Below are 24,998 nucleotides of genomic sequence, written 5' to 3'. Positions count from 1 at the left end.
GTCCTTTCTATGACAGCATTGATGTAAATAGTAAGTGTTTGTTGTTTCATGTTATCTGTTAGTTTAATTCCCTCCAGTGTGAGAGTGAGTCTTTTTGTAAAATCACTTAAGTGATTTATTTTACTAGTTGAGCTAACTCTGGGAATAGCATGAGTTATCTTGTGAAATTCTCTGGAAGAAACAGGAAAACTGGACAGACATAAAGTGCTCATATATTGCCACTGATATCAAATAGTCCAGTTTATATAATGGTTACATGGTCTCTGTCTCCCTTTTCAATATGGCGGCCAAATTGACGTGTCGCTCCAATGACACCTCCGAAAGGAGGGACGTAAAATGGGCGCGACTTAATACAGCATGATTCTGGTATTTTTTCAAGTCGTTGTTGTATTTGAAGTTGTGGAGAGAAGCAGGTAACCGGACATACAGCTCAGACATGGAGATTATCGAGGCAAATATGGACAGTTTTGGAATAGAAGTTATTCTTCCAGAGGAGGGAAAAACAACGCCACGTTGTCCGCATGGTGAGCTGATAGCTGCAGCACAACAGCAAACTAGGTCGTTTCAAAAACTGTATGTGTTAAATTTAGTGTTAAATAATTAGCCCTGTGTGATTAACTTCTGCTAAACTCAGGATTTGTGTTTATGTTTAAAAAACGCTTTGAAATCAGTTAACTTTAAAGAGGCTAGGGTTATTTCTCAAGATGAAAATCTAGAATACTTAAAGATGCTGTTCCGTGATCTGCTTGTTTTCTTTTGCAAATGATTTTTTAACTTTAACTGGTTGGGATTCCTGTTTCTGTCTGATTGGTTTCTCTGCATGGTTTTCACTCTGAAATTGCGTAAACACTTTATTCTGCATTTATCAACGTGAAGAGAATGATTTGCAGCATTAACTTGTACTGCTTTAGTTAACCTGAACAACTTGTGTTGTTCTGCCTGCTGAGAGATGGGGCGGGGGGTTCTCAAAAGAATGATGACAAAGGTATTGACTTTACTCGTGGTGCCTGCATTGGTAGGTTTGGTAGATAACTCCAGGCCTGGAGGGCCCGTCTCCTGCAACTTTTAGATTTGTCTCTACTTCAACACACCTGAGTCAAATAATGAGGTCGTTAGCAGGACTCTGGAGAACCTGACTGCACTGAGGAGGTGATTCAGCTGTTGGATTCAAGTCTGTTGGACCAGGGAGACAGACGTCTAAGAGTTGCAGGACACTGACCCTCCAGGACCAGGATTGCCCAACTCTGTACTAGTATCTACTCAGTGCAGCTTGACTCTATTATAATGGTTTGCTGAGCAATTAATTGTCTAAAAAATTATTGCGATAAACGATAATATTGTTTCAAGACCTTTTGACACTGATTTAATGGAATTGACCAATAATGCATGTGATTTCCTGCCATAGATAGATACACTTTATTTTCAAAAGAACACATAACACTGGAACTGATAAACTAAATAAACAAAACAACCAAAAATAAAATGGATTCTCAGTCTCCATTAACAAAAAACGTACTTGAATAAAAACCAAAGTGAAAATAAATACTGCATTCAACCAAAAGAGTACAGATTATGAGGTCTGTATTGCCCTTCAGTTATCACGAGATTTAAATAGAGAAGATGGGCACATCCGACCACCTGATGCAATAGTTCATACTACACAGTTTTTTTGCCCCTATTTTTTTAGAACGTTGGCGGATCTAAGATTGTCGCTGGTGATTTCGTAACCGATCATCCTGCAGTGTGTGGTGTGTTAGGGTAGATCGTCGTGTCCGCTCCGATCTAAATCAGGGGTTTTCCCCGACTGGGAGCTTAACGCTGAATGTGACAGGTAGCCAATCAGAAAGCGCGGATTCTCCTCCGGGCTTTCTGAGGGAAAATTACAGAGGGGAATCCCAAACAGCTGACACGGCGCGACACGAAGTCCAGCGGACATTGGAGATGATACGTGGAAACAACATTAATATTTAACATTTTATACAAAGAATATAGAAATGACCAGGGGAGGAGTTGGAGCCAAATTGCTACCGCAGTTGATAAACCCGGTAACTTTTCAGTTGTTCTTGTTAATGTGACATAAATAGGTTATAATGATTTTCATTCAGTCAGGACTTTATGCTGACTCTAGCCACATGCATCACAGGTGGATTCTAGTAAAGCATTGATTAATGCTTTACTGATTTTAAAATTAGTTAACTGGACTTGTATGTAGACATTATTTTGTGCCCATGTAGCTGGACACCACACGGCACGATCGAACCCGATCGAACCGTTACCTAGAGTTTCTGTCGGCTAATGTGTGGTCTCTCATGTTTTGAAAATGGGCCGACAGTCGGCCGACAACTCGTGTAGTGTGAGCTGGACATTACACTAAGGAAATGAGGACGGGAGGGTCAGTGGAGAGCACTGAAGTTGAGCCTTTTTTCTTTCAATGTCATCAACAGAAAGAAAAAACAGCAGGAAGAGACGATAAAGCCGATAATTAAAATGAGGTCGATAGGTTTAATTTATCGTGTGATTAATTGATTTATCGTTTTTCGTGACAGGCCTATAATGGTTTTCCACTAGTAACATTAGCCAGGTACCTAAAAGATAAAATGATAGTGACATCACATCCTGTGTTTCAACAGGTCCTACTTTACTTTTTGAGAAGGTTGAAAATGGAGGCAATAAGGGCAGGCGGTTTTATGCGTGCTCAGCCTGTCGAGACAGGAAAGACTGTGGCTTTTTTCAGTGGGAAGATGAAAAGGTATGTAAAAGTTATTTGTAATGTTTGGATATTAAGTGTTGCAGGTTAATGACTTTGATATATTTCCATTAAAGGTGTCAAAAGACAGGATGCTGGCTAGAGAAGCAGAGATGCTGTCAAAGAGGCCTCGGTTCTCTCAGCAGGAATGTTGTAGCAGGTAAGAGTTGTGCTCATAGGACTCTGAACTGATCTTGTCTCTGATACTTTATGAATAAACAAATGAATGATAATATTTACTGACCAAAGCTTGTCTCCTCAGGTTTCTGCAGTTTGCTTCACTCCCATTTATTGAGAAGAAGTTCTGTGAGGATTGTCAGATTCTCCTCCTGCCTGCAGAGCACAGCGCTCACTCTGCTCACAGGACCACAGCGGTCACTGCGGCCCAGCTGAGGAGGCCCAGCATCCTGCTGCGTCCACTAGACAATAAGAAGAGCAACGCCCAGTACCTGTTCACTGATCGCAGTGCACACTTCCTGCTGGATACTTTAGCTGGTCTGGGATATAAAAAGGTGCTGTGTGTGGGGACACCTAGGTGAGACAGATTACATTTAAGGGTCTCACCACATTAGGCAGGCACACTTGCCTTCACAGGCTGTGAGTTAACAGGGAATCAGGAGTTCTGAAAGGTTCCATAGGATCATTCCTATCTTGTTTTCATTACAAATTAAACAATATGGTTATGAGCATGTGTCACATCATATGTCATAACTCATATATTGACATTGTAAAAATTAGTATCAGTTTAACTGTCATGTCTACGGTGGGCCAGGAGGGTTAGCAAAATGTAAAGACTACAATAAAACAATGAATGCCACAACTTCTGTTATGACTTTTACTGGGGTTTTTTTACCCTTCTTGGCCACCATACATGCTACAAAACTTTGACTATGTAAATCTTAATCTTGCATTAATAACAGTTATGGCGGTTTGTGCCAGACTACAGGAACTGATCAAGCTGAGAAACCTGGAGCCAATGAAGAGTTTGTTACTGGACATTGATTTCAGGTAAGTTTCACTGTATTCTTTATTCATTCATTTTTCCAGTATTTTTTTCAATGGGAGCAAATTCTCTATATCTTATTGCTGCACTAGAAGCTCCAATCATTAACCCTCCTATGCTTTACTGTTGAAATAGGCTGCTTTGAGAGAGTTACTCACATTTCAAGTTCTGTCTTGGAATATTTTGAAATGTATTGTATTTCAGTACCGGACAACAAATCAATTTCAATAATTAATTGAGGAACAAAAAATGTCAATTATAATATCAATGTAGGTTTCAAAGCTCAATAGACAAACCTAACCCCTAACAGCCAATATGTGTGGCCACTATTATTTAAACCTTCCTGTTCATAAGTTCAGTCATTCAGATTTCTCTCTCTCATTTTAAGAAACCCCAGTGAAAGGTGGGAAAATATTCTGTTGCTGTGACCCCTGGTGTAAATTATTTAGACTGTTCATTACAAAAAAAACATGTTTGTGATCTTGTCAAAAACCTCTTGAAGGTTTTTGACAGGTCTTACTGCTGTTGTGAATAAACTAATAAAGTTAAAGGAATAATTTGCAGAACTCAAATCTGGAGAGGATATGAAAATCCTCAGTGGCACTGATTTCTTAAAAAGAAATTGTGTTAAGACCACATTCAACCATGATGGAGTGGAACATAGAACAAGTTTGGAACCACAAGAACCGTCAATAGAACTGGTTGTTTGACCAAACTGAGTAGACTAGCCTTGGTCAGACACAGGACAAAGATACCATCCTAAGACAGAGCTCTAGCTCTGGACATAAGCATTGCTCATGCACTCCACCACTCAGAAGAAGATGTTCTTCATTTTACATCACACAGCAGCTCGCTTTGAGTTTGTCAAACTGCAGCTTAGAGACCAAGTTTATACTCTGGATTGATGACATCAAAGTAAAACCTCCTGAGCTGAACTTCCAGGGGTGGACACTGCTGGTAACCTGGAAAACACCATGAGAAAGTGCCTTCACAGTGGTGCAGCATTGTGGTGGCAGCATCAGAAGTGATTTGATGTGTGCCTGCCTTTGATGTCCATCCAGCATCACTAAGCATAAAATACACAAAACGGGTGTGCCAACCTGATAGGGGTGCAAATATTTGTGAAAGACTGGATTAACAACCAAGTAGCATTTCAAAAAACACATCTTTATGAAAAATATTTTTTTTTTCTTGACTATTGTTGGGTACTGAGTGTAGCTCTTTGAGAACACTAAACCCATGCCCAAAAGAAGTTTGACAAACGCATGAAAAAAAGTAATTACAACAGCATTAAGTTTGTATGGATCTCAAAAACATAGCTGACCATTATCAAGTTCATTTCAAGAGAAATCAACTGTGTCGCAGAGATTTCAAAAGGAGGGAGGGAGAATCCTAGTGACGATTCACAGTGCCTCTGTGGAACAAATGGGCTTGTAGGTTTAAAGGGAATAACAGAACTCTAGATGGTTTGGGCAGTTCTGGTTCTCTGCTGGTTTCAAGAAGCGTATGGCTGGGAACAATGGCTCCGTGAACTGGTGATGAGCCCTGTCAAACACTGGAGACAAGGCTGCTGAAAATCTTTGCAGTAAAACCATACTATCTGCATCATAAAACATCAACTGACCCTTATCATAATTCACCCAGACTCCCACTCTCCCTGGTGGGCTCTGCCCTGCACCCTGACACACCACATGTCGGTTGTTGTGCCAAGACGTTAGATTCCCTTTCTTGAGCTCCATGCACCAGGAGTTCCTGTTCCGGCCCAGCTTGGCACCTTTGTCCTGGCCCTTCCTCTGTAGGCTTCCGTAGGCCACACCCACTGCCCAGGTGGAGCAACAGCGGACATCAACTTCCCAGTACCTCACACCTTCGGTGACAGGGGATGACCCCAGAGCGCAGCAGACCTTATCAAACTGGAGAGGATGCTCCAGAATGGCGGGCAGAATGTTGGACAAGGCAGCACCCCGCCCCTCTGAGGTCAATGTGATATGGCTGTGGCAGGTCTGCATGTCAATCACAATGGGCAATGAATCTGGGGAAGGAAGAAGGAAAGCATAATGGAACTAAAGTTCTTATAACCCTGTCACTCTTCCATTTATTTTAAACTAATATCAGAATGGGCTAGGAATTTTTTTTTTGAAATACCTAACAGCATAGTCTTCCTTTGTAGTTGGGCCTTGAGGTTTTTGGAGATGGAGGAAAGGGTTTTTAGAAGCTTCTCAAATCTCTTGTCATTAAGTTTGATATCCTTCTCTGCGGCGTCGGGCCTTTTAGGGCTGGATGTGTGATTACCCAGAGGAAAGTCACAATGAGTGATATGAAGTAAAACCTTCTAAATTAAGATGATTAACTTACCTGACAATCTCTGACTGACCCTTGAGAAGAAGGACATGCAGAAGTAAGACATCAGTTGAGTACCTTTAGGTGTTGCTGGTAAACCATCATATTGTAAAGAATTGGAGTCAAACCTTATCTTCCTTTGGTGTGAGGGTCTTATTCAGCACAGTCAGAATAATGCTGATGCTCTTTGTGACTTGCTCCTGATGGTTCACCCAGTTCTTCAGTATCTGGTCCAGCCTGGTTCTGGTCCGTTTCAGCTCCATATCCAGAGAGTCGACTACGGCCTTCTCGTCCTGCTTTAGGACACACAGCATGTTTTCGAAGTGGTCCTTTACCTGATGTTTCATTACCTCTGTGGTCCGCTTGATGGGGGAGAAGGGAGGAAACGACATACAGACAGATGTTATAGTTCTGCAGTTGAAATGCAAGCAGATCATATGCTTAAGTTCTACCAGTGTTCTGTCCCATACTCACTGAGAGATCTGCTTTGCGTTTCTTCAGAGACTGGATGTGCGCATCTGTTTTGGCTCTCAGCTTTTAGCTCCTCCAGACGTTGGGATAGCAGCTCCTGCAGACAAGTCAGCTCAGTCGGTTATTAGTTTAACACCTCGTATATTTTGATATGTTTACAATTTTAGAATCTTGAAGTGAACCAGGCATTGCAAAGAATGCCAGTATTCCCTCTGCCCAGCAACTTGAGGGATAATCCATGTCTAGTGCATGGTGCACTAGACATATCTCCATATCTCCAGTGAGTTATTCTCACTAGAGAATTCCTCACTACTGAGGTATTCTGGGGTGAATATTCAAGGGAAAGACCCAAGACATGGTGGAAGACTGTTTCACCTTGCTATTCCCTCTCAATCAATCAATCAATCAATCAATCAATCAAATTTTATTTGTATAGCACATTTCAGCAGCAAGGCATTTCAAAGTGCTTTGCATGATTAAAATAAAAACAACGTGAGAGAGATTTAAAAAACATAATTAAAACGTAAACAGTGAGAAAGAGAAATAAAAAGCTGTAGAACTTTAGTTGAGACGCCGTCAACTGGGACTCCAACCCTTTGGACTTTAGTCAAAACGCCATTTGACAAGAACTCTAACCTCTCAGACTTTTTTTTTTTAAGATAAAAACATTAAAATCACCAAAACAGTGAGAAAGAGAGACATTTTGAAAAAGATAAAAACATTAAAACCCGCATCCCTTTGAGGACTTCAGTTAAATGTCGTTTAACTGGGGCTCTAACCCTCTGGGACTTTAGTCAAAAACACCGTTTGACAAGGACTCCAACCTCTAGGTTTTTAGTTGAAACGCCGTCAACTGGGACTCTAAACCCCGTAGGACTTTAGTTAAACATCTTTTAACTGGGACATTTTCTGGGGGGCTTTACATCATTAAAACGTAAACGGTGAGAAAGAGAAGTAAAAAGAAATTAATAAATAGATAAAAACATTAAAAACATCGAAGACATCAAAACCCACACTCTATCCCTAATTTAGCCATAAGCAACACTAAACAGGTGGGTTTTAAGTTGAGATTTAAAGGCACCCAGTGTCTCAGCTGGCTCAAGTTGCTGGGGAGAGGGAAGACTGGCATTCTCTGCTAATGCCTGGTTCACTTCAAGATTTTAAAATTGTCAGCCAACTTTCAAAATCTGAGACCACCCACACGGTTATTAAAAGGTCTTGTACATAAATACTTTGTGTGCATTGTGTGGTGTACAGCCACAAGGCAGGAGCAACACACTACACACAAACCAATTTCACTCTTCAACACTGAAAATCTTGCCAAACTGTCGTGAAACCTGGTTGGGATCTTTCCAGGACACACAGAAAACAGGTCACAAAAACCCAGGGGTAACAAGCAATCTTGAATTATGATTTAATGTTGATTGAAACATATAAGAAAATTCTGTATTATGATTAATGTGATTAAAAACTAAAGTAATCCTTACTTTAAAATGTACTATTGATTAAGGTGATAAGTTATGTGAGCTTGATTTAAGAAGTAAATGGAAAATAAATCATAAATGAGTATTCTGGTTCAAGTTAGATGGAAAGTCCCGTACTGTGTTTCAATCAGAGGCTGTGTGAGAAGGAGAGCTGTGAGCATGGAAGAAACAGGAAGTGAAACTTATAGGAGCACCAGATGCTGAGTGTGGATAGAAACTCCAGCAGGCAAAAGAGGAAAGAGGCAACGGTTAACAAAGACGTTTGACGTCAAGGAAAGTTGTGCAATAGGAGATTGTTCGAGCAGTTAGAACATGCACAAAGAAGATACAGAAGTGTAGAGAATTGTGGAAGCCGCAGATGCGCACGTGACCGAGACAACAGGGGATATAAAAAGACAAGCGAGTGTTTGAGTCAAGACCACACGAGGTTGCAGATAAGGGCTACGCTTTGAAACCACGGGAAGACGAAGACTTCACACTGCTCGAGAAAGGAACAAGATCCGTTTACCCACAACCCGGGGTTCTAATTCAACATCTGCCCTAAGCTCAACCCAGGAAAAATCTCAGAGATGCTGCAGTAGACATGGAGGATAGACAAAGATCACTTATGGATATGGAACTGAACTCATCGAGGATACTCACCAGTTCGACTTTGGATTTATTCTAAATAGGATTCTGCCAGGACAAGACAGATTCCAACCATGGATGTTTAAGTTTCTGCTGCCAAGACCAACTCGGCATCTGGGGACAAGTGGAATTACATCCCAAAGCCTCTCTTATAGTTCTGCGACACAGTATAGGGACTGGAGGGAAGTTTGATTTCTAAATATTTTACATATATGAAACTTCTAATTTTTGATTTGAATAGCTGTATGTCATTTCCCCTGCTAAAGCTTGCTAATAAAATATTAAAGTCTAAATTAATGTTGTGGACAGTTAAATTAATTGAGTCATCTAAATATTAATTCTTCTGATTAACAAGAAATTGATGTTTATGATCCTAGTAAACAAGGGGGCTTCAGACGGTTCTTTAGTTATGATAAATAATGACCCTGGGACTCAGTCCGAGTCTCTAAAATTATCTAAGCTGTAACAAGTGCATGTTATTAATAGAGAAAGAGCTACCGTTAACAGGTGTGGTTTATGCTGTCGGGCATCGGCGGGCTACTCCGATGTCTGATTCATAAACTGAAGCGGGTCATAACGTCTGGATCTGAAGGTAGTTGGAGCTTAGATGCATCTTTCTCGCGCCCAGTTTAAACAAAATGTCCTCTATATTTGTATCTGTGGTAATACTCAGGAATTAGAGGCTTTTCGGACCCGTTAGTTGGAGAGCTGGTCAGTAGTCAGTCCGCTGGAGTCTGGGAGGTGTTGGGGGCGTGGCTGAATACTGCGTAATAACAAAACTTAAGCAATCAAACAGGAGTCCAGAGTAAACAAACATGACCGACTGAGAAGAAGTAATGGCGATAATATGTGGACTATAATTAAAAAATATAAACACATCTAAAATGTCCACCAGATTTTCTGGTGTGCCATAGCAGTTGTTTGTCTTATGTCTATTTAGGTTCTGCTCACCAGTTACGTCACATACAAGGGGCTGCCTTCATATTTGTCCTCAAAGACAAACTGAAAAATCAGACAAGACAATCCACCATGTCCAGTATCTCTGATTTTAGATCAGAGTGGTCCCTCAGTCCTTCCAAGTGGACCACATAATTCTTGGCACACAACACACAGCAGGAATTTTGCTTCAGATTATCTTAAGAGTCGTACGGTCATCCTTAAGGTTGTCAGAAGGGGAAAATCAGACCAAAATGTAACATAAAAATAATGCCACTAGATCAGGTAGAAGATGATGGCTGTAGCACCTAACCCCTATGAATATCAAAAATCCACTATATTAAACTTTTGTCTTATCAGGTCATGTATTTGACCAGGTGAATGAACTGTTGTTTGTGCTCACAGTTATTGTGATATTAATGATATCACAATAACTATTTCTGCTAAACACTACATGCATTTAATGTTTATTTTCTCTCCCTGCGATTTGCTGTAGATATTGTTTGAAAGGCTCTATGCGATAAATTAACTCGCGTTGCAAATTTGGACTTTATTTTGAGAGCGTGACCGAGGAAAAATTGCTTTTCTTATCTCAGCTTGAGTTGGTGCTCATAAACCTTCAACACAACCAAATGTTCAAATCAACACCCAGGTTTTAGAGTCTGAAGGAACTCGGTCACATATTTACCTGAGAGGGCTGGGCGTCTTTGGCCGCTTTCCCTTGTAGTTTGGGTGATCGTGGAAAAGGCTGAACAGGCTCGTCACTGCTGGAGTCCAGAGGAGTGAAGCTCGCTCCATCCTGCAGCAAGCCAGATAGGCCAGCAGAGGGAGCCAAAAGCTCACCTTGAATTGCCTGAACTGGCTGTCCATTACTGACGCCATCCATCCCTGCTTTGTTTTCAGCCATTTCTCATTTCGCAGCTAGTTGAAAATTAACCAAAATATGTCAAAAACGTTAAATTCATATTTTGATTATATTAGTGTTAATATTAATATGTTAGTATTTTCTTGTTTAAAACATTCCTGCTGATAGAATAACAGTTGTTTCATGCAGGTGATACTTTTAAGTCTTATTTCAGATTTGAACTACTGAAACAATGAGCGAAGGGAATGAGAATGCTCTTCTAGACCTGAGTGGCTTTCTTATGCAGGGATCCATTATATCATTTCTGAAATGTGAGGTATCATTCCAAGTCTCAAACCTTGGTCAGTGTAGAAAACTGGAGTTTTAATCTCTAGACTACTACCATTATTTTCCTTTCATTGCAAGCTGACCATTAATCTTCTCTTCAGTATCTGAGACAGTAAAAGCTGCTTCAAAAAGAATTAAGAAGAAGTTTAGTTTAAAGAACTCTTACCTGAGTCACTGCACCTCGTTTCTGGCGTTTCTCTAAAGAATTGTGGACCGAGTGGGTTGTGGCTTTTCAAGCTTCAGCCTCTAACACAAGTTACCTGGGTACATTCGGTGGTTCTGTTATGTGTGCACTCCCTAGAACACAGACAGGCCCAGACGAGCCTAGACGGGTTCCATGAAGCATCAGAACTATTTGTGTGTGTTTCAGATATGCTCAGTTCTACAGTCAGGACGAGTTCTGTCATTACAACATGTTTAACCATCACTTCTTTGGCGGAGAGGTAAGAGTTGAATTTGCAGATCCAGCTTAAGGCAGTTTTCAGCTCTGAGTGATGGAGTGTTGTCCTTTCAGGCCTCCAGAGCTGTTTTGGATGGATTCTTGTCAGAGGCGGACGGGGAGCAGGTGGTGATGGTAGCGGACCCTCCATTCGGCGGACTGGTCAAACCTCTGGCCAACAGTTTCTCCTTGATTTCCCAAACGTGGAGGAAGCTGCGGAACTCTGGTTAGCAGTTTTTTAGTTCCTTGCCACATGTATTACTGACAGATTTGTTTGCTTCAAACCTCCTCAAAATAACAGAGACATCAATAAATGACAATTCTGTGAATATTCAAAATTCCAAAATACTATTGATCCCAAAGGCATTAAAAATTGTTGTAAATCATTAATTCAGATTCTTCAAAGAGTTATTGTAGATAGTGATGGCTGTTGGCTGGAAAGATCTCCTGTAGTGATCTGCATAACAGTGAATTTGAAGAATCCTCTGACTGAAGACACTGAGTTTTTCCAAGACAATCTCATGGAGAGGATGGTCCTGTGTCCATAATTTTACAGGCATTAGTCTACTGGATATTGACTAATTTCTGATCTAATGCCTACAGAAAGAGGAAAAGTTGCTTTAACCCCTCATGCCTTGAAATGTCATTCAGCAATGATGTGGATGTTGTTTGCCAGACTCGGTCTGATTTAAATGCAGGAACTCCTGTGTTGAACTCTGACCTCTATGTGTTCAGGTGACTCTAACATTGACATTCCCATCATTTGGATCTTTCCGTACTTCTTTGAGCCTCGCATCCTGGAGTGTCTCCCTGCACTGACCATGTTGGACTACCAGGTACCAGCTTATTGAAAAATACACCTCTTCATTCCCAGGAGATGTTTTTAATGTTATCCTGTACCTGAACTAAAACAACCCCCCCACCCCCTCCCCCAATACTTATGAGCTTTGGGGACCACAGCCGCCTGCAAATAGCTAATATATGCAAATACTTGAGACTCCCTCTAAAGCCAGTCGTAATTACCGTTTTATTAGTTTAGACACCAAATATACCTATGTGCATTAATATACACAGTGGAAAACATTTTAGCACTAACTTCCACAGCTTTCCTTATCTCCGCTACTGGATCTACAGCCAATCGGCACCAAGGAAAATGATGGCGCTCTTGGATTGGCTGCTCTGCAAATTGCAGCCAATAGATTGTCATGTAGCATTGCCCCCAGGTATTTCAGCTTCTTTGGCTGCATTTTCTTTCATATATTTTAGGTACACTCTATGAAATACTCTGGAAATCTTGGCTGATTTTCAGACCTTTGTGAAGGAACATACCATCGGTTTCTCATGCAAGTATCGGCTTATTGCTGATCTTCCAAAATAATGGAGATCCATGGATAGGCAGTAAGATGCTGCAACTACACTGGAATCGGTGTAGGAGGTTGGTCCGTGTATTTTCAGGCAGTTTGTTTTTTCGTTTGAAATGCAAAATGAAAAAACAAAAATAGACTATAACCACGGAAGAAGATTTTAGGATTGCATAACATTTAGCTAACACCAGCATTATTATTTCTTTAGATTAAAGTCAGAGTTCTGACTTTTTTCCGTGGCTCTAATCCTCTTCCTAGATAATTATTTATTTAGTTAAGCTTTTAATAATCTCATAACATTGGCACATTATTTCAAACTTTTCCTACTTGGTAGATATGGGAAATGGCTACATTTTTATTGTATCTTTTGGATAATCATACTTTTCTCCATCCATGTTCGTGACATAACATTTTATAATCGGTAAATGTGCAGCAAAAAATAGTGGTGGTAGAGGGCCGCACTGGGTTCAACTCGGGGAATGTTGTCTGTCTGACGCCAGTTTCAAACCAACTCCAGGTCACTTCTTTGTTCAGTCAATGATTGGTTTATTCCATTTTAGATTTTCTTGCTTTGAACGTTGAGACAAGGACTGAGACACAGACTGACCAGGTCAATAATGCATAAGAGCTAACATAATTCGATAAGACAACATAACACGGTCAACAGAAATTATGGCGACCCCATGCACCCAATTTCCTGATGCACACGAAGGCAGCGCACCAGTAACCTGCCATTCATATCTGGTGACGGTCACGTCCACATCGACACACCCACCACCGAAGTGTCAAAGCCACTTGCTCACCTGTCATGTCGTCAATACTTATTTTATTCACATGGATCTTACAACTGCTATGCTAATGCTATTGATAAAGGAAAAACTTGAACTGTATGCTTTGAATGACTGTCAGAATGTGCTAGTCGTGGTTTGAGCGTCTTGAATTGTGGTTTTTAAACTAGAGTAGATTAAAGACTCTCAAGGTTGTAAAAAATTGGGTGGACTAGCCCTTTAACCATTTACTGAATCAGAAGCTACATTCAGAAGCCAACTTTAGCTCTGAATACAAAACAAAGTTAGAATATAAGTTCTGTGAAGGTATCATGATGAAATTAATTATACTTGTATTAATTGCCGCTTTGGACAAGTGTACAAAGTGTGCAGGTCAGAGAGAACTTCCAGGTCAGACCGCTTGTCAAAAATGAAATCATAAAAATTGAAATTCAGCGCTCGTTATCCGCTTTTTCCATTTCCGTTTTGTGCACTAAATGAGAAATCGGATAAACTAGCCGAGCTGATTTTCGATTTTGGTCTGATAAACGAAAAATTAAAAAGAGTCTATTTTTGTTTTTTCATTTTTCATTTGTCATTTCAAACGGAAAAAATGGAAAATACACAGACCGAAGTCCTTTAAAAGTACAGTTATCGTCATCTGTTCCTGTATCGAATCGTCACACTTGCTCCCCTCTTAGCTGGTACAGCTTTCAATGCTTGGGTTCTAAAAGGAATACATTTATTATATGATCTCTATCTAGACAATAAGTTTGCCTCACATGAACAGCTGGTACAGAAATTTGATATCCACAAATCACAGTTCTTTAGGCATTTGCTTTTGAGACATTTTGCGATCTTAAACTGAGTGCTTTCCTTTCACTTCCCTTGTGGATAAGATTCTGGAGTGTAGGTCCGACACAAAATGTTTAGAATAAACGTTTAGAATTTATTCATTGCTCAGTTCATTCAATAACACCAACTTGGATTCTTTGAAATACAGATGGCAGATGGACGTTTAGGAATCCATATCAGACTCAGTTTGGCAAAAGGTTTTTTGAAATATTTATTCTTCCTCAATATATCCGAGGCATATTATTGTTCAATTTAAGGTAGTACATTGTCTACATTGGTCCAAAGACACATTATACATTTAGAAAGAACTTGGATCCAACATCTGATCGATGCAAATAAACACCAGCCACACTTTTACACATTTTGGACTTGTCCAAAGCTAAATGGTATTGGTAGTCTGTTTTTGACACTTTCTCAGGAATATTTGGACAAACTGTACATCTTTCACCACCGATGTTCCTTCTAATTCTTCATGTGTCTGGGCATACACACAAGCTCCCTGAGTATACTGAGGACCACTGTGAGCAACGTCAGGTGTGCGCACTATGGCTACACACCAGTATTACATTTGTTATAAATCTGGGGTCATAGAAAGTTACATGGCTTATTAAAAGAATCAGATTACAGCAGCAACTTCCATTAGTTTGCTTTTAATATAAGTGATTTGCCCCACTTAAAATGAAAAAACAAAAACATTGCTGTTCATGAGATGCATAGTATGTTATATGTAAGAGTCCTGCTTTGGCCATGGTGAGAAATGAGACATTACACCTTTCAGACATAACTTTTTGTTCACATTAAAACATTCACATTCTGCACAATGAACTGTGTGTCTAGTTTGTGATACTGTATAAATTCTTGTCTGTAAAATATTTAATTGCACAGTTTTTTCACATCTGTCTTTCTCACTTCTCCAGTGGTTGTACACTTTGTCCAGTGTAGAAATATCTGCTGATCCATAGTCAAAACTGATGTCTGAGCTCAGTGCTTCAATGTCAAATGCTGACACTCCTTTAATTCATCATTTGGAAAACGAGCATCCGTGTGACCACAGAGCTTACTAACAAAAAGAGTAATCTCACCAGTATTTCTCCTCCGACAGCCATCCATCCATTTTCTGTACACCCTTGTCCCTTAGTGGGGTCGGGAGGGTTGCTGGTGCCTATCTCCAGCTGACGTTCTGGGCAAGAGGTGGGGTCACCCTGGACAGGTCGCCAGTCTGTCACAGGGCAACACAGAGACAGACAGGACACACAACCATGCACACACAATTTGAAGAGGCCACTTAACCTGACAGTCATGTTTTTGGACTGTGGGAGGAACCCGGAGTACCCAGAGAGAACCCACCATGCACAGGGAGAACACCCTAAACTCCATGCAGAAAGACCCCAGGCTGGGAATCAAACCCAGAACCTTCTTGCTGCAAGGCAACAGCTCTACCAACTGCGCCACTGTGCAGCCCTCTCCGACAGCCATTCCATCTTAAAAGAAGCACATTTCTTTTTTATTTTGGTTGATGAGTGGATGTCCCACTGCCCGTTCACTTAGCCATGATAGGGTGTTAGCTTTCACGTCTCTTAACTCTGCCACACTGTTCCTACCTAGCTAATCTGCACGGTGCCACAGCTCATATGACCAAGGCACGTACACACAATAGCATGCGATGATTGGCTGCGTAACGAAAGTGAACCGTATCGTATCATTGGCTGGACACTTGTGACTCACTGAGTTAGATCGTTATGTGTTATTGGTCCATGGTCAAAACTGATGTCTGAGCTCAATGTTCAGTTTATTTGGATTTTATTTTATGCGCTACGTAGATTTTATTTTGCGCTGAGAATGTACGAGCAGTGCGCGATTGTGCAAGCACACAGCTTAGAGGGAACATTGGTCACCACCCATCGTGTCTCTTTGGGGTGGCCCTAGCAGATGCTTCCCTCAGCAAACATCAGAAGACTATGTTAGCTTTATGCTTTCTACTCATTCATTCTTGGACTCATTCTTTGTAGATGGAAGGATCCACATCCTCTAGTAAATGGTCACTAGTTAAAGGAGGTTATGTGTTACATTCACTTGGAGAAGATTAGTTATACAGTCAGATGATCTGTTCAATTCTATGACATCTGGTAGCCATTTATATCTTATGTTGAAGTTATTTCAGCAGATACATTTGTGTAATGGTCAGATGTTGGTTGTATCATTTATGCACAAACCTGAAATTTGCATTGGTTGTTTTATGAGCACAAGGCGGGTACATATCAGGGTAATAGATCCGGTGTAGAAGGGATTTCTGTAGTGTGTGTGTCTTTGCTATTGTTTTGTGTTGTTTACATAAAAAACAATAAAAATACTTTGATAAAAAAAAATTAGGGCAGATTTATTGGTGCACCCCTTTCTTTGTACCCTGTCAATACAGGGTACAAATGATACAAAACCATTTAAAGTCCAGCTTTGATCTGCTTGATTGGTTCAATCTTGGGTTGCAAGTTATTAAAGGTGTCTTTGGACCAGTCTCTTCTTGAACAGTGTTCATGAAGTCATGGAGATGACTTCATGAACAGTCATGTTCATGAAGAGAACATGACTGTTTATCAAACCATGTTTGATAAACACATTGCAGAAGGAAGCTGAAGTGATAGACCAAGTAACAAACAAGTTTACAATGTCATTTTTCTTCTTCACACATGAACTTTACTATTGGTCTTCTTGTGTACAGCTCTCTATGATTGCTTTAAGTCATAGTTGCTGGACAGCATTAATCTGTCATTTGACGAAATGATTGAAATGGAAGTCACAAGTCAAACGCCCAGAAAGACTGGCTGGATTAGATGTAATCTGGAGGTTCAGGGAGATGTGGTATCCTGAGTAGAGTAGATGCTGATGGGGCATTCATCAAAGTTTTTTGGATTCTAACTGTATTTTTTATTTTTTTTTAACAAGGTGGACTATGACAACCATCCTCTCTATAAACACGGGAAGACGGGCAGGAGGCAGTCTCCTGTCAGACTCTTTACTAATATTCTACCCAAACACATTGTTCTGCCCAGAGAGGAGGGCTACAGGTATTGACTTGTCATTGACTCCTAATACAAAAGAGTTCCGTTTTGCATATGCCGTTGAAACGAGACTTTTACATACACTTGTCAAAACTATTTCTGTTTGCTTAATTCAACAATAAGAGACAGAATATTTCAGAGATTTATTTTTTAATGTTTTCAAAATCAGAAGTTTACATACAGAATGCTTACTATCTCTCCAAACAATGAGAAGAAAGGACAATGATGTTGTGACTTTGGAAACCCCTGGAACTCACTGCTTTCTGGTTTGACACGATGGGGAAAGTCAAAAGAAATCAGCCACGGTATCAGGAAGAGAATTAGCTACACTAGTCCAGTTCATCCATGGGAACAATTCACCGATGGTTGAAAGACTGGAGCCACGTTCATCTCTTCAAACAATTATATGCAAGTATAGACGTGATGGGAATGTCCAACTATCATACCGCACTCAGGAAGGAGACATGTTCTGTGTCCCAGAGATGAACTGGCTGAAGCAGCGCCATTATCTCAATGAAACATGTTCTGGACTGACATGGGCTGAAAGGCCGCTCAGAGAGGAAGACGTGATTGGACCAAAAGAAGTGGTTGGATGAAAGCAGAACTGTTTGATCATAACGACCGTCATTACAATTAGAGGAAAAACTGGGATGCTTGTACCATCCTAACTGTAAAGAATGGAGGTGTCAGCATCATGTGGATACTGTTGCAGCAAGAGGAACTGGAAAAACAGATGGAATTATGAGGAAAAAACATTATGTAGAAATATTGAAGCAACATATAAAGACATCAATGAGGAAGTTAAATGGGCAATGACCAGTGGTTACAAAGGACAACAAAGTCAATGTTTTGGTGGCTATCACAAAGCCCTGATCTCAATCCTGTAGATAATTTGTGGGTAGATCTGTAAAGTCATGTGAGAGTGAACCAGCCAGTTCTACTGGGAGCAATGGGCCAGAACCCCAGCTATTGGGAGAACTTCTAGAAGGAAACCCAAAATGCTTGATCCAAGTCATGTAGTTCAAAGACAATGCTACCAAATACTGAGAAAATGTATATAAACTTCTGATTTCCACTGTATTTTGTTATACATCATCTTACATGATGCAGAATAATGTATCAAAGTTTGTGTTTAATACAGAGTTGTCTCATAATTTATCTATTTCTGCAGGTTTTGCTCCATGTGTCAGAGATATGTGTGCTCCCTGAACAAACACTGCACTAAATGCAACCTTTGTCCATCCAAGGTATCACGTTCTTCATAAATGTATTCTAAAACTGTAATAGTTTCTTAAAGTCCATAATAAAAACTCTATTTTCTGTTGGTGATTTGAGGATGGCCGTGAATGGAAGCACTGCTCAGCATGTGGGAAATGTGTGAAACCATGTAAGACATGACATATTTGAATATTGTTTAGTTTTTTGTGCTGGATGTTGAGAATAAAAAAACCTTTTCCAAAATCAGCCTGGAGCCACTGCACGTCCTGTGGCCGCTGCGCTCTGCCGGACCATCCCTGTCGGCAAGCTGATGGGGGTAACGGCTGCTTCAGCTGCGGCAGCCTGGAGCACCGACAGAAGGCCTGTCCTCTCAGAGATATGCAAAGGAAGAACAGGTAAGCCACGTCACATCCTGGGAGGGATTACATATTTTCCTTCACCTACAAAGAATTGAATATGGTGCGTCTTAAGTTGTCTCAATATATCTGTGTGTGTGTGTGCGTGTGTGTGTGTGTGTGTTTTCTTTCCTTCTTTTAGTTTTGGGCCTAAAGCCAAGAGTCTGGGCAAGAAAGCTTCCCATTATCTAGCAAAGCCTGGAGCCAAGAAGAAGTCTGGAGCAGCAAACGGAGCAAAGAAAAGAGCTGCTCATGCTCTGTGAACTCTCATCAGGTTATTTTTGTAACTTTTACGAAAATTAATTTTTTCCATATTTGTTAAAACTGACACCATGTCTTGACAAAATAATATGAGACAGATAATCTGTGAAAAGATCGAAATGCACCATTCCTGGTCAGAAACAACCTATCAGAGCCAGGACGAGGGCCTTAAAGCTGTCAATCAACCTTGTGTACATGCTGCTCCATGTGCTAAAGGTGGAGAAACACCACCAACTTATTACTTGTTGTCATGCTAACTAGCATGATTGACAGTGCCAAGACCCTCCTCCTGGCTCTGATTGGTTGTGTCTGATTAAGTGGTATAATTTTCCCGTTAGTACTGGAAACACTGGGAGAAGGCAGAGGAGCTCAATTTTTTTTCACACATGATCTGTCTTATGTTATACAGTTACAAAGATAATTTTAACAAATATGTAAAAAAAACTGTTTTTATTAAAGATGCGTACTGAATTTTTACCAGCTTCAAACATTGTTAGAAACTAACTGTAGGTGTGGAGAAACATATAATTGACTCACCTGTACTTTTATAAAACAAAGATGAAACCAAGTAGGAAAAGGTGTGTAATTGGATATCTTGTAGAACTCAAGACTCATTCTCATCTCATCAATCCATAGAACCTTTGAAAAATCTGTTCAGATCTGTCTTGGCCCAGGCTTGATGTTCCAACTTATGTGTCTTGCTCGATGGGGGTCGGGTTTCAGCGTTCCTCATCTTGGCCATGTCTCTGAACATCTTGTACTTCTGGGCACTGCAGGTAGGTTGCAGTTCTGGAAAATGACAGGATGGGTTCCTGTAGCTTCACGTTTGATTCTTCTCAACTCTTTGGCATTTAATTTACATCTTTTTTCCTCAACACGTTTCTTGTAAACCTGTTAGCTATTTGCAGCAAAACGTTTGATGGTTGTGTGATCACGCCCCAATATCTTAGTAATTTCAAGCGTGCTGCATCCCTCTGAAAGACCTTTTACAATTTTGGACTTTTCAGAGTCACTTAAATGTCTTTATTGGCCCATTTTGCCTGAGGAAAAGAAGCTGCCTAATAATTATACACATCTTGATATTGGATGTTGATCTTGTATATAAATATATAAGAAGCACTGAACAGATGCTTAGAACAGATAAATGTCTGTGATGTGCCAAAACTTTCTCCAGCTGAACAGAAACAAAATTGAAATGATTATGTTTGGGTCTAAAGAAGAATGATCTAGAGTCAATGAATAGCTTCAGTTATTCAAGCTAGAAACTAGAGATCAGGCCTGAAATGAGGGAGTAGTGATGGACTCCGACCTGAACCTTCAGAGCCACATTAAGACAGTCACAAAGTCGGCCTTCTCCAGGATTAGAGGACTGATGTCTCAGAAAAATCTAGAGCAACTCATCTATATCTTTAGTTGCATTGATTACTGCTGCAGCATTTTCACAGGTCTGCCTAAAAAAATCAATCCTCAAGCTGCAGCTGATCCAGAACTCTGCTACTGGTGTTCTCACTAATACCAGGAAAATAGATCACATCACCCAGCACTAAACTCCTCCCACTGGCTTTGTGTAGCTCAGAGACTAAACTTCAAACTGCTGTTGTTAATTTATAAATCTGCTGTTGTATGAACCTTTCCAGACCAAGAACAAGACTGATCTCATCAAAATAAGAAGCTCACAAAATAATAATAAAACTAGAATCAACCTAAACTCCAAAACAAAGTAAGATCCAACAGACCATATAAAACATGAAAAATAGCAGATTCCAGATAAAGTCAAAATCACTGCTAGTAACTGGCAGATTATTTCATTTTAAATTCTTTAAATTTGTTTTAAATTATTTTACTTTTCCCCTTCAGCTATTCCCATGTGTGTTTTACTTCAGCACACTGAATTTCATTTGAATGTCCTGCCATAAAGAGCTAGAACTGAAACTACTTTAAAATACCTATTTTCAGTTGTTTTTGATGCCCCTTGTGAACAAGAACAATTAAAATGAATTACTTCATTTGAAACTATGATGTTAAATACTTTGAGCAACTTTTAGATTCATTGTGAATAATGGAAAAAGTCCTTACATTATAAAAGGAAAGGGTCACCAGATTGGAGGAAAAATCTAATTAGGAAAAAATCTAGCAGAGGAAACTCACAAAAGATGAGACATAAGGCCACTAAAGCAAAGAATTGCTAAACAAAGGTGGATGATTTAAATGCTAAACAGGGAAAGGAATATCTGTATGTGAGAGCATTCTCTGCTATGAAATGGAAATGAGGTGAGAATGAAAACAATGCTCTAATTAGACATCCAGTGAAATGTGAAAGATTGGACCTTTTTTCACTTCAACAGTAGCAGGTTTTATATTGAAACCTCAAAACAGCAGAACAGAACAAAGTGACACATAGTTTAAGGAAAAGGGAAGATTTAATGAGCTGCTTTTAGCGATGAAAGGAGACATAAAAGAAGCGTGCCTCTTTAACCAGTGAAAAGAATAGTTTAGTGTTTTTTATAAATAGGAATATCCCCATTCAGGTTTTTGTTTAGATACAAATCTTTAAGTCTTTTAACAAATTCAATTTGATTTGATTTGAACAGTAAAGCAAGGATCCAACATCCTTAGGAAAAATCTAATTAGGAAAAAATCTAGCAGAGGAAACTCACAAAAGATGAGACATAAGGCCACTAAAGCAAAGAATTGCTACACAAAGGTGGATGATTTAATGAATACTGGTGGATTCTAGTGAATATTGGATCCTATTCAGATACCTTGTTGAAGTTAATCTAATGTTTTAGTTGGAAAACTCAGTTTTAACTTGCAGTAACAATAGCACCCAAGATTGCATCACACTTCAAAAACACAAAATCTTACCAAGTATTTTTGTCTACTTTCTAAGGCAAGTATCTCAGTACTCTTGAAACAAGACAAAACTAACTTATAATGATCTTTTCAGCAAGCTTGTTTTTAGTCAACAATTCCTTCATATTGATCAAAATGACTAGTTCCACTCGCAGATTATTTCACTTATAACAAGACATTTTTCCCATGTTCTAAGTGAAATAATCTGACAGACACTAGTACTTTTTCATCAGTATTAAGGAATTGTCTACTTAAAACAAGCTCCTACGTCTTGCTGAAAAGTTAACTGTAAGCTCGTTTTGCCTTATTTCAAGTGTGCCGACATATTTGCACTAGAAACTAAAAAAATCTTTAAAAAAAAAAGATTCTGTTTTTGCAGTTTAATACATATACTTACTCACCAGTAAGTGAGTATGTGTCTTACTTACACATACTTAATAGAGCTGTGATCATTACTGTCATCAGTAATGATCTCCAGTCCCCAGTTTTCTTGACAGTAACTCTCTTTTTGTCTGAACTACAGTTTGTGCTTCAATGTTACCATTCAGCTCAAGCACAGGTGAAAAAGCTGAATAAAGCTGTTATACAATGTAAAAACTGTTTGGTTATGTTGGGTTTCATTGTCCTTTAATAACAACCTGCCCGTTTAGACACCAGACTGAAGGTTTTTCTTAGAAAACCACCTCAGACTGAAGAAATTTGTCATAAATGTAATCTGTGTATTTGTTGTGCTTTTATCTATTTTCTTTTCAAAGAAATTTATTGTTCAATAAGTGTCACTACTAAATGATTTAAATGTTTAAGGCAGTCTTTAATAACAAATACCAGTAAGTTGAACATAAGTGAGAATTTCTGTCAGATTTATGTTTCTAAACCCTTTTTAAATGTACAGGAAAAATGTTTTTGAGGTCACAATAATTAAACTGTTTATTGTACATATTTTCAAACTGTTACAGATTAATATTATTTTAGCTGCTGTTGTAAATCAGTAAAGCTGTTCCTATACAGATGAAGACAAATCCTGTTCTTGTACTTGTTTTGCAGAAAGTGCCATGTTTACTCCTCAGGTTTGCTTTCTGTCTTTTCTCAGAGACTTCTGTTTAGTTGGTGGGAACAGGAAGAATGCTTCAAGTTAGGTGGGCCAGCCTCCCAGACCAGCTTTACACTGTCATTGACTTCTACTGGCTCAGGCACAATAAAGCTGTCAGTGACAATAAAATACAAAAGGTGTTGAAAAACTGTCCCCAGCCTGGTCCTGGTGAAAGGCTCTTCTTCAGGAGACTCTCTATCTATACAAAACTATATCATAAAATTAAATGAGATTGATCCAGAAACCTGCATGAACCCAGCGTAAAAAGGAAAATAAACATTTTTACAAACATTTTAAACCACATTTTACGTTGCGTTTCACTGTAACTTTGCCGACCCCCCCTAATATTGGTCTTAAGAAATTTTCCTGCTTATGGTCCCCCCCAATAATGAGATGGGATCTACGCCCTTGTATATGGGTGTAGATCCATACACCCATATATGGGTGTTAGCAGTTTTTACATTGCAGTGTCGTGACATCATTTAAAGCAGACCTCTCTTCACTCATGTACGCTCCTGTTGACAAAGTTTTCATCCAGAGCAACAAGATCGACTTACAATGTATTTCAGTGCAGTTCCAGGTTTTTTCTACTGCTTCAGAAACTCAACACTTTTTTATGGTTGTTCTGACATGGAAACATGAACCAATGATTAGCAAGGCTATTGAAAATAAGAAATATATTTCTTATACATTACAAAAAAACACCCATATTTTTGGTAATAGAATAAAATAGATGTGGTTCAGGAGTTTCTGTCTTACTGTGTCTCAACAAAAGTTGTTTTATAAAAAAAGAAAGATGAGAGCCTGAGATAAAATATGTGATTGGCATTTCCTTTCAGAGGTTCTTTGAATCCATGAACCCTCTGTAGCCTTTTGAAGCAGGTGTTTGCTGTGCTTTAATCTACTGCTATCAAAGAAAGAATACTGCAGGTGGTCACTCTCTGGACAAGCACACCTGCCAAATATACAAAAGCTGGAGTGGTTGTATTTGAAACGTGAACAGTGTGCAAACACACAAACTCACCATCACTAAATTTTACTTCAAACAAAACAACATCCAAACACATGGATGTTATTTTAATAACAAAGCTAGTTATGATAATGTTCAGCATTGGTCATTGGTATGTGTGTTTGTGTCGGTGTGTGAAGCTAGGCTAACCTCCAGGCAAACTACCAGATGATGCCAAAAGAATGACAAGATGTAGGCAACTTAGAATAAGACCATGGCTACTAAAGGGACAGAAAATGGACCTGATCTTGTGAGGTTAATGAAGTATTGAAGAATGTAGTTTTGTTGTATTGACTGCTTCACCCCCCAGTCAAATGGTAATGCTGCACACTGCTATTGTCTTTCAGTCCACAGGTTGTCAGCCCAATCTCTTCAAGGGTAGAAAGTCAATAGAATAGGATTGTACTATGTGACACTGTGTGGAATCTTCTGAAACACAACCGTTTGTGATTTGCCACTAAAAATGGTAATACATCCCCCATTTTGTAAAGAGAGGAGCAAATAGTTGTACCGCTATATGAATATGCTGTAATTTCTGCAAATATAGGAGAAATCTTGCATCTTGTGTGTAGTGTTGTGTGTGGTTTTTCCCTCTGCAGAGATATTTTATGAAACAGTCAAGGACTGTAGACACATAATTTGAGATTTGCACTCTGGCTTAGGGACCAGAGGTTATTATCAGGAACTCGACTTGAAGATGAAACTACATGCTTGAGGAACAGTTTCTTTACTTATTTTAATATTGTAGTTACAAGTATGTGTGGGTTTGTGTGTGGGGGCTAAGCTAACAAACAGTCAAATGAAGAAGGAGGGGGGGGCACACCAGATTCCAGATGATGTCACTTTGTTACACCAAACTAGATCAATAAAAGTATACTTTGTACGTGCAAAA

General features: G+C 39.5%; 2 protein-coding genes across 5 annotated transcripts; one reads left to right on the top strand and one right to left on the bottom strand.

Annotated features, from left to right (window-relative positions):
* Positions 1-340: 340 nt before the first annotated feature.
* On the top strand, positions 341-24,998 carry zcchc4 (zinc finger, CCHC domain containing 4). 4 transcript variants are annotated; one of them, XR_001415148.2, is made up of 14 exons: positions 341-524; positions 2,631-2,749; positions 2,824-2,906; positions 3,009-3,281; positions 3,686-3,754; positions 11,170-11,242; positions 11,314-11,464; positions 11,974-12,074; positions 17,165-17,286; positions 18,452-18,527; positions 18,616-18,667; positions 18,746-18,893; positions 19,036-19,930; positions 23,098-24,998. XR_001415148.2 is itself a non-coding variant. In XM_088015250.1 (14 exons), the coding sequence occupies exons 1-13, from the start codon at positions 437-439 to the stop codon at positions 19,154-19,156; spliced, it is 1,476 nt and encodes a 491-aa protein (XP_087871376.1). In that variant the 5' UTR covers positions 341-436; the 3' UTR covers positions 19,157-19,167; positions 23,098-24,998. The 4 variants fall into 4 exon arrangements, 3 of the variants coding, with proteins under 3 accessions (XP_087871376.1, XP_087871375.1, XP_014825934.2); XM_088015250.1 differs by having other exon boundaries at positions 19,036-19,167; XM_088015249.1 differs by having other exon boundaries at positions 19,036-19,167; positions 19,791-24,998.
* LOC106905552 (E3 ubiquitin-protein ligase TRIM62) lies at positions 5,061-11,128 on the bottom strand. The gene is given in 8 exon segments (XM_088015251.1): positions 5,061-5,781; positions 5,895-6,025; positions 6,105-6,124; positions 6,218-6,451; positions 6,564-6,618; positions 6,620-6,657; positions 10,296-10,528; positions 10,966-11,128. Coding segments are annotated over 7 exon segments (1,290 nt in total). The 5' UTR covers positions 10,515-10,528; positions 10,966-11,128; the 3' UTR covers positions 5,061-5,188.

This window comes from Poecilia mexicana, unplaced genomic scaffold (assembly GCF_051168715.1).
Source record: "Poecilia mexicana isolate PSO_F unplaced genomic scaffold, ASM5116871v1 scaffold_18, whole genome shotgun sequence".
Taxonomy (NCBI): Eukaryota; Metazoa; Chordata; class Actinopteri; order Cyprinodontiformes; family Poeciliidae; genus Poecilia; species Poecilia mexicana.
The sequence above is the reverse complement of the archived record's forward strand: the minus strand, read 5'-3'. Positions and strand labels throughout refer to the sequence as shown.

Coding starts and splice junctions, on each gene's coding strand:
- zcchc4 (XM_088015250.1), top strand. CDS start 437: ATGGAGATTATCGAGGCAAATATGGACAGTTTTGGAATAGAAGTTATT. Junction 525..2,630: donor AACGCCACGTTGTCCGCATG/GTGAGCTGATAG, acceptor GTGTTTCAACAG/GTCCTACTTTACTTTTTGAG. Junction 11,465..11,973: donor GAGGAAGCTGCGGAACTCTG/GTTAGCAGTTTT, acceptor CTATGTGTTCAG/GTGACTCTAACATTGACATT.